Source organism: Cibotium barometz, chromosome 54, assembly GCF_041138505.1.
Source record: "Cibotium barometz isolate CiBa-2024 chromosome 54, ASM4113850v1, whole genome shotgun sequence".
Taxonomy (NCBI): domain Eukaryota; kingdom Viridiplantae; phylum Streptophyta; class Polypodiopsida; order Cyatheales; family Cibotiaceae; genus Cibotium; species Cibotium barometz.
Genome location: NC_141099.1, coordinates 12,272,014 through 12,282,377, shown reverse-complemented (window position 1 = coordinate 12,282,377; position 10,364 = coordinate 12,272,014). Strand labels below are relative to the sequence as shown.

Below are 10,364 nucleotides of genomic sequence, written 5' to 3'. Positions count from 1 at the left end.
CACAGACCCAAGGATTGGATTATGATGAGACGTTTAGCCCAGTGGCTAAGATGGGCACAGTGAGAGCAGTCATTGCTATGGCTGCAGCTAATGGCTGGGAAATGCATCAGATGGATGTTAAGAATGCATTTCTGAATGGAGATCTACAAGAGGAAGTATACATGGCACAGCCAGAAGGGTATGTACACCCTAGATATCCCACTCACGTATGCAGGTTGAAAAAGGCATTGTATGGTCTGAAGCAAGCACCACGTGCTTGGAGTGATAAGATGAGCAGATATCTTATCTCACTTGGTTTTCAGACTTCTACAGCAGATTCTTCACTGTATGTGAAGAAGACACAGCATGGGATTGTTTTACTAGTCATCTATGTGGATGACTTGATTATTACAGGTGATCATAGTGCAGATGTGATGCATGTCAAGAAAGCTTTAAGTGGGAAATTTGACATGAAAGATCTTGGTGAGTTGAGATATTTCCTTGGCATTGAAGTGGTGAAAGATCATGCAGGTACTTGGTTAGTACAGCGCCAATATGCATTGGATATGTTGGCAAAGTATGGCATGACAGGGTGTAAGCCTATGAGTACACCATTGGAGCAAAATGTGAAGTTGCGGGCTGATTATGGCGAGGAATTGGATGATCCTTCTATGTACAGGAAGATGGTTGGTAGTCTCATATACATGACTATCACACGCCCAGATTTGAGTTATGCAGTGGGGCTAGTCAGCCAGTTTATGCAGAGCCCCAGGAAACCACATTTGGATGCAGTGAGACGCATTATGAGATATGTGAAAACCACAGCACATTATGGTTTATTCTATGAGAGTGGTAAAAGCTTGGACATACATGGCTACACAGATGCTGATTGGGCAGGTAGCGCATATGACAGGAGGTCTACTAGTGGATATGCTTTTACACTTGGCAGTGCTGTGGTGAGTTGGAGTAGCAAAAAGCAACCTACAGTTGCTTTATCCAGTACAGAGGCTGAGTACAGAGGTGCAGCCATTGCTACTTGTGAGGCTATATGGTTAAAGAGTCTCTTGGCAGATTTATGTGAGCCTCTTGATGGCAAAGTTGTCATACATTGTGACAACATGAGCAGTATGCAGTTGGCAAAGAATCCAGTATTTCATGCGAGGACCAAACACATAGAGGTCCATTATCACTTTGTCAGAGAAAAGGTGCTGGATGGTACAGTTGATCTTCACTATGTGAAGACTGATGAGCAGGTGGCTGATATCTTCACGAAGCCACTTAGCAGGGAGAAGTTTGAGTACTTCCGGACTATGTTGGGAGTACATGGGATGAGCTTGAGGGGGAGTGTTGAGAGTGTTGATATCCCAAGCTCATCTACATCTTCATCGGCAGTACATCATGAGCTTGAGAGGGGCTGTTGAGATTCAAGCTCGATGTCAGTGTGAGCCAGCTATGCTATGTGCTGGCAGATTAGGTAGGAACATGTGTGAGACATAAATGACCGCGCGTCCAGCTGGTCATTGTGTGTGTGGACATTACATTAGGTTTACTTTGTAGTGTGGACATAACACTATGTTGTGTTCTCCTTTGTGTGTGTGAGAGAGATGGTGACTATGGCTTCTCTCCTTCTTTATGGTTGATGATTATGGATTAGGGTTTGCTTCTCTTGTGTGTGTTACATCCTGCTTCTGTTTTTTATCAAATCACGATATCTTAATAGTACCAAAATGTGGGTAGAGAAGCAGCTACTTGTAGCTCAGGCTACTATGAAGTTTCCAATCAAATTTGGGTGCCTCGACAGTCAAAACCTCTTCCTCAATGTAGCACTGGGAGGCCAAGAAGAAGAGTTCTCCACAACACCATCCACAAAAGCCTATATGCGAGTTCCTCAAAGAACTCCACCAATGCAACTGTGGGTACCAAAAACACTACTGTAAGCACAAGGGTACTACCAAAAAAATACCAAAGCTTGGGTGCCTAAGCGCATCACAAAGTCCCCTAAGCTTGCGCAAAGAAGAAATCCTCAACACCAAGCACATGGACCACCAAATTACAGTGTTCGTCAAGGATGGGTGCCTATGCATGTACTTCAACAACAAGGATACTATGATGATAATTCCATCATATGGTTGCCTATGCATGTACTTCTCAACAAGGATACTATGATGGTAATTCCATCATATGGTTGCCAAAATCGAACAATGTGAAGAAAACCTCACCCCCCACCGACTTCAACCCCAACAACTTCACCTCAATTTTGACAAGAACGGAGACCCAAGCAACAGCAAGCAAATCACTCAACCACTCTCATGCATTCAGCACCAACACAAGAGCTTGTCTATTCAAGCAAACAATTAACAGTCTTCCCTAATGCCTCGACATCATTTTAACAACAAATTCAAGAATCAATAGAGAGACTTAGGAACACATCAAGAATAAAATAATCATACTCTTGTCACCCCTATGGAAGTGAGAAATGAGCGCACAAGAAGCTATTACTTGCAAATCATGTAGATGACCCATTTTTTAATTTTAAAAAAACTCGAGGTCAAAACAAGCAAATTCATAGAATTCCATCTCACGGAATTCCATCTCACGGCTTAAGAACCTGCACTTATCGATTTAAGTCCCATCAATGGATTAAGCCATATCACGCTAGCCACTATATATTTGTTAAGCTTATTGCTTACTATTCTTTTGACTAAATTAATGTAGCAGCTGCTCCATGATGAGTACATATCCATACTCATGCACTGGAGAACATTTGTATCAAAGTCTCACCATCGACAACTTCCCAGTACATCTCTAGATGGGGAGGCCATGGTGGACGAAAGCCTGGTCAATGATACAACCCATCGCCTGGAATTTTCCTTCAAATTACAAACCTCTCCAAACGACGCCACAATCTTCACAACTCAATGATTTTTAATTCCTAGTGAAGATCTTTATATTAACCTCGTAAGTCGACGTATTTCTTTTAATCCTCACAAACAAGTGGCTACTTCAACACACGGCAGTTCAATAAGAGTCTATATGACTCAATTCTTGTACTTCATGTAAATCTGCTTCATAAGAGCACTTAAATATGCATAAAAACATAAAAAGCACATGGACAAAAGAAGACAGGATCAGGTCCTACTCAACAACATTTGACAAGAATCCTGCTACACAAAAGGACATTATCACAAAGCCAATTACTTCAAATGGTGAATGTCGCTTCAATGAATCAAATGAGGAACTAAGAATCACCATCTCGATCTGATGATTAAGTCTACGTTCCTCCGGACCCTTCTCTCTTCTCTCCCATTATTAACATTTCTTAATGTCTCCACTAACAAAAAAACACATGTAACCTTGCCGATGATTGCCAAAAACAAAGTGAGCAAAAAAAAAAGAGCTCACACAAATATAAAAAATGCAATCATTCGCAAAAAACCCCACCCCCCACCCGCTTAAGAATTTCCAATAAACCACTAACCTTTTCATTCATTAACTAGCTTTTCTTATTTCCTCCCAGAGGAACAATGACCATTGAATGTCATTCAACATCAAAGCCATCGACAAATCTTATTCATTCTCCCCACACAAAGGTCTTCAACACAATCACGTGGACGCGATTGCCATCAAGAAGGGGGGAATATTAATCCAATTCTAGAATTAACAAGAGCTACCGCCATTATCTTACATCAAGGAGTCACGATAGATACACCAAAGGGTCATACATTCAAGATATGAAGCAATAGTCTCCAAAGCTACAACTTGGACGGGTGCTTGTAATGGTGTGACGGAGTATTTATAGCGATTCCTACTTCAAGAACGTGTGGTAGCAGGTTAGGATAAAGTCCTAAGTGATATACTTCATGGATATATTATGAGAGTAGTCATTGTAATAGCACTAGGCCTCTTATGAGCCTAAAGTGCCCGACCGACCATAGTTTAAGTGAGTGTGAACACTTAAGTGAGTGTAAACACTTATGGCCATGTATATAAATAATTTCTCTCATAATACAACATACTCTCCCATTGTGCAATTGAGTCTTGATCTTGCTAATCCTCTTGCTAATCTCTCTCTCTAATACATGTTAGTGAGTGTGTAAGTGAAGTGAGGTGAGAGGAGGGACGAGGACTCGTAGTGCAACGCGACGGTGTGACAACGCTCGCGGGAGATGTGGTGGAATTGCTTCTCAAGGAGTTGTAGAGCTTGGAGACTTCAAGGGTTACGATCTCGACCATTAGAAAGATCCTCACGACAGTTGCGGTTCACTAGGTAATCTCTTTTTAGATGTGTTTCAAAGAGGGTTAGGGTGAGCCATAACACTAGCTTGCATAGCCCTCCCCTTGCATCTATGTATCACACCCATGTTCCATCCCTGCATCTATGCACCTAGCACACCCATGTTCCATCCCTGCATCTATGCATCTAGCACACCCATGCCCACATAATGTGCTCTACCGCCTTTTTCTTCTCTACCCTCTCATTTCCCCCACCCGCTTCTCCTTCTCTACCCTTGGCACTGGTGCCACACACTCACGTGTGCTTCTCTCAACGCTAGCATCATAGGCCCATCACGATCACCCACCCGACCTTGTTGTACTGTCATCTTTGGCTCTGCATGCATTTTTGGTGGCATCCTCAACCCTTATGCTTGGACTTTCTCTTTCTACTTCTAACACAATACCTTCCCTCTCTCCAATACCTTCTCTCTCCTATACTAGCACTCCACCAATGGCCACAACTTACCCGCCAAGCTCTTCCCCCCAACCATATGTGCATCAAATATCTTATGTTGCCCAGTATCTATGCCACTACCTAACCCTATAGCTAATAACCATATTTCTCTTATTAGGAGACATGGATCTTGTCAGTCCGCCCACCCCCCCCCTCCAACATTATGAATGTAACCATTATCATGGGAAACAATTCCCAATTCACTTGATTTGAAGTATAGTTTCTTATTGGATCTAAATCTATGTTGAGAGAAAGTTTTATATGACCCTCGCATGTACCATGAGAGAGAATTATCCTCAACAAGGAATCGATTATAGCCCACATATTGCATTGTCAACTAGTGTAGAAGGACCGTAATGCTTGAGCTCCCATTACAAAATGGTTATTGTACCCTTGGTTGATAAGGACACGCTGAACCTATCAACATCCCAAGCCTCGGGTAAGCTAACAATATACAACACTGACACCTTGCATTGCCTCATCATATGGGTGGCCACCCTCTCCAACTCTATGGAAAAACCAAAACTTCACTGACACAAATGAAGACCATCCCCAAACCTCAATCTCATCAAGGAAGGTCAAGATGGAATGGGATGAATGCATGATATGGTGGTACACTTTCTACCAGTTGCATTGGTTGCTACCACAATTGAAGAAAACCAATTTTAGTGGTTTTAATATCATCATAAGATGTATTTAGCATGTTATCTAGTGTCTTTTAGATATAATAAATGGGAAACAAGATTAAAAAACCAGGTTTTAATTCTAACGTTGCATAAAAGTGTTTCAAAACCAATTGTAAACCATTGTCCAGCACGACACAAGTTTTCAGTCCACCTTATCATGCTTTCACCCAATGGGTACCCAAGGGTACCTTGGCTAGCAAGTGAAACTAGGATACCCGTGCAAAGACATGACAATAGCTACTACCATTAGCCCAAAGCCCAACCATAAGCAAAGATCTGCTAAAGCAAAAACCAAATGTAATAAAGTTTTACCCAAACTCCGAGCCCTGTTGGGTCCTCATCAAGCTACTAGGCCAAGGCTTCTATGAAAGCAAACGAACTCTAACAAACCCAACAAGAAACTCATGAAAATAAGACCTCTCAGAGAGAAAAAAAACACCCCATAGAGCTGTCTGAAAGGTAGGTATGTAATCCATATTGTCCACACGTATAATTTTTTTCTATGGGTCTTAAAAAATCTTAGGTGATGGTCTATCATTTAGAATCTTTATCCACTCGAGAAAAATAAACTTGTCTCATCGTCGCCTACTCTGGTCATTCACGAACAACAAGTCCACCATCTAGAAAAACAACAAACATTCTAGAAGATTCATGATCATGATACTTACCCTTCAACATCATTAATTTAATCATAAACTTTTGAATTAATTAACAAACACATAAATCATGCGCTCCATTATTATCGTCCATGCTCAACTATTTACCCGTCCAAAATAGCCATCTAGCTTCACCGCGTCAGAACTAATTATACAAATCAACCTTCACCGTGTCGAAACTAATTATCAATGGTAACTTAAAAACAACACATTTTAGCCATCTGGCTACAAGGAGGTCATCAAGGTAGGGGATAAGACGTAAAGCTTAATACAAGACAAGTTTATAACGAAGGTGTTTATTTATTGCGCACAAAATTAGTATGAAGGTGTTTACTGCTTTTGCGCAAACAATAGAAAGAGGTTAGATCTTGGCCTCAATTCCAAGGTGTTTATTATTTATTGCCCAAATTCCAATCCCTTGCTAACAATATAACTTATTACTTGGTATGTTGTATTGTTACAATACAACAAAGCCAAACTTATTACCGGTATGTTGTACTGTTTAGTTTCAATACAACATAGCCAAATATAACTTATTACCCATATATGTTACAGCATAGCCAAATATAACTTATTACCCATATATGTTACAGCATAGCCAAAATATAACTTATTACCCAATACAACATGAACTTATTTACCTCAATATTAACTTATTTCGGCGAAAAATTGTTCGCTTGTGTCTCTTGTCTCCAGTTTGAATCAGGGGGTCTGCTGCGGAAGGCTCCTCGGGGCATTACATGGGCTGGGGGCGGCAGTAACAGCAGCAGAGTTGTTCTTGGAGGCTGCCCCGTCGGCGGCTGTCCTTGGGCTCCAGGCACTCCTTGGGGTGGGGGCGGCAGTAACAGCAGCAGCGTTGGTGAAGGCTGCAAAGGCGGCAGCTGTCCTTGGGCTCGGGGTGGGGGTGGTTGTAATGGCGGAGGAACTCCTTGGGCTCGGGGCACTGGGGCGGGCTGCAGGGGCGGAACTACTTGGGGGCTGACCAACCGCCAGCAGAGGCCCCATCAACAACAGGGCGATTCCCCCAGCAGAGAGCAGGCAAAGAAGGGGCAGAGCAGATTTGGAAGAGGCCGCGAGGCCTGCGAACGAGAAGGCCAGCAGAAAGCTGAAGATGCAGCACTTGGCTAAAAAATTAGGGCAGCGCTCGGCGAGAAGCAATCCACAGACGGCAGTGACAAAGGCGCAGTAATTGAAAACAAGGAAGAGGGAGGTGAGGGTAGAGCCGTCGAAATGGTGATCCCCATCGAAGCCCCCGGGCGGTTGAAGGAACCCAGCGTAGCATGCTCCAGCTACTGTGGCAAACAGAGAACTCTCCATGAGGATGATGGGCAAAATGCGGACTCCTCTGTCTTCTTAAAGATAACCCTAATTCTAATGATTCTCCTAAACTCCCCCTAATTCTCTTAAACTACCATAAGTCTATAACATCATGGGAGGGGAGGCACGCCCTAAACTTTAGCGTAAGTTCCACGCAAGTTCAAGCGCAACATCAGGGCAGCTGTCGGCATTTTGAAAATCAACCGGTTTCTGTTCACACGGCACTTCATGGAAAGGAGAAATAATTTTTAGCCACCCGCCCGACCGCCCGCCCGCCCGCCCGCCCACATATATTTATATCTATAGATTTAGAAGGACTGTTTATTCTAAACCACCTAACTAAAAGCAATGCCTACTATCTATAACTACAAACAAAATACTTTACTGAACACCATAATTCTTCATTTTCACTTTTTAGTTTGAACAAGTGCTAGAAGAATGTTCAACTCCTTCCACATACAAAGTTAGCATCTTACCAATCTATGGGAGTTGCAATCATCCATATAATCTTTTTTTGACACAAGCATACTAACATTTCTACATAAGACTTATCATAACATTTACATGTATCTTCCCCATCACCATATACTTTGGAACGTTGCTATTATTATCCTTATTTACATCCTCCATCACACCTACTAAATTTTAATCCAAGACCATAAAGGTCCTATAGAACTCAAACCCAACAAGATTAAGAACAATGATTTGATAAAGTAATCTTCTCTACATTGCAAAATTCTGTCAAAAAAACTTCAACTTTAATTATATTCAAAAAAATAACACTGCTCTCTAACGCACTGCATATACACAACTTATTTGCCCAAAAACAAATTCCAAAACATTACAATCATTGCTCTCTTGTTTTCCATCGTGTTTATGTCTCTACTTGAAACTCATAAACACTTCAGAAAAGCTTCCTTGATGTCGTCCTCCTCCCTAATTACATGCAGAACCCTTTGTTAATAGGAGTTGCACGCCTCCTTGTGCAACAAGCCAACACAACTGACCACTTGATTTTTATGCATCACCTTTGCTGTTGTTGTCAAAAGATACGACATACACACATCATCGTGTCTTTACATAAGTGCGTATAAATAATTTAAACTAAATCGTCGTGATAATGTATCAACTAAATTAGCAAAGATGTTGAAATTAGGGTTAGGGTTGCAACAATGCACACACGCAAGAAAGAGAAGCTTGAGAGCACACAAACTCACTAGATTAGAATTAAACAAATGTATGCCAGATACAAAAGATAAGTACACACCCCAAAATGAGTAGGTAAGAGGGTGTACATACGCACGGGAGAAAAAACCCGAAAAAGTACCCCGACGGTCCTTAGTGTGTTCACACACATATTGGAATTAGGGTTAGGATTGCAACAATGCACACACACAAGATAGAGAAGCTTGAGAGCACACAAACTCACTAGATTAGAATGAACAAATGTGTGCCAGATACAAAAGATAAGTATACACCCCAAAATGAGTAGACAAGAGAGGGTGTACATACGCACAGGGGAAAAAACCTCCTAAAGTGATGAAAAAAGTATCTCGGCGGTCCCAAGTGTGTTCACACACATCACTACCATATAATGCTACAAATCCCCCCTGGAGTGATGATGTGAACATGTACAGGGTATGGTCGATCAATCCTAAAAAGACAATAAGCCTAAAACTTTACGAAAAGCTTCGAACTTTTCACGAGGAAGAGCCTTCGTGAATAAATCCGCCATGTTGTCATGTGTAGGCACATAGACCAAGCTGATCTCTGTTTTTGCAGAGAGCCTTTCCTTGACATAGTGGTGATGCACCTCAATGTGCTTAGTGCAAGCATGAAACGATGGGTTCCTCGCAACTGCTAATGCGCTCTAGCTTTCAGTGAAAATCGTAGTGCTAGACGACTGTCCAACACCCAAATCAGCCATAAGATGTCTGAGCCACTATTACGTGACGGGCTTATTTAGGGCTCTTGCAAAGAGTTCCAAGTTGTAGATGAGTGTGGGAGTGGGCTTGACAATAATCCCACATGGGAACTTTTGGGAGTTTTAGAGTTTTTGTATAAAAAGTGGCTCATTTGAGAGCTTATACACACATTGGGCTAAACTCATGTTTGGAATGAAGGGAAGTAATGCATGAAAATATGAGTAATCACCATGTAAACATGATGCCTAAGTGTGTTTAGTCTCTCACACCAAGAGAATGGAAATAGCCTTCCACAAGCCAAGAAGCCATGAGCTCCAAGAAACATGAGTTTCCATTTCTAAAAATGATCATCAAAAGTTACAACCATGGTCCAAGTCCCCTCTTTTATACATGGACTTGTCCCATTATTAACCCTATTGAATAAAGTTCCTACTTTATTACAAACCATCCCTTCCCAAAGATTTTGTCCTCAAAATCAATAACATGTACAATCTCAAAGTATGAGACTCTAATGTAATCGATGGGAAGTGGTTAAGAGTTCTCAAGTACATCCAAAGCACATATACAATGAAAATTTGGATGCGTACAAGTCCACAAAGCTTCAAGCCCAAAGTGTATGAGTGGGACTGTTATGACAGCCCTTCTAGTCGATGAAGACCCTTGAAAATCCTTCATTTAGACTCCATATATTGGGCTGAAAATGATATGTACACTCAGCCATATGTAGCCCACATCATAATCCTTCATTAGGATACGCCATGAAGCTTGTTGGAGTAGAAAAAATAGGCCCAATAGTAGACCTTCCCAAAGCTGTCCAGAAATTACAGCATGTATACTTCTCCTCATATTACCCAATTTGCTCAAGTAAACCATACCACTTGGTCACGGAAAGTCATCCACAAGTAAGCCATGTTGTTGGACATACTCCAATGATTGCCAAGTAGCCTCATCCATGGGTAATTGCTTCCATTTGACAAGGTATTCATCAATATTCCGATTCCTCAACTCTCTTGTCCTCTTACCAATAACCCTCTCCGGCTCATAAATGATCTCACCTTCTTCATTCATGGGT

The 10,364-nt window shown here is 41.6% G+C and overlaps 1 protein-coding gene across 1 annotated transcript; it reads right to left on the bottom strand.

Annotated features, from left to right (window-relative positions):
• Window positions 1-6,330: 6,330 nt before the first annotated feature.
• LOC147607857 (uncharacterized) lies at window positions 6,331-7,459 on the bottom strand. Its single transcript, XM_086789679.1, has one exon. The coding sequence runs from the start codon at window positions 7,365-7,367 to the stop codon at window positions 6,753-6,755; it is 615 nt and encodes a 204-aa protein (XP_086645805.1). The 5' UTR covers window positions 7,368-7,459; the 3' UTR covers window positions 6,331-6,752.
• Between the last annotated feature and the right edge of the window lie 2,905 nt (window positions 7,460-10,364).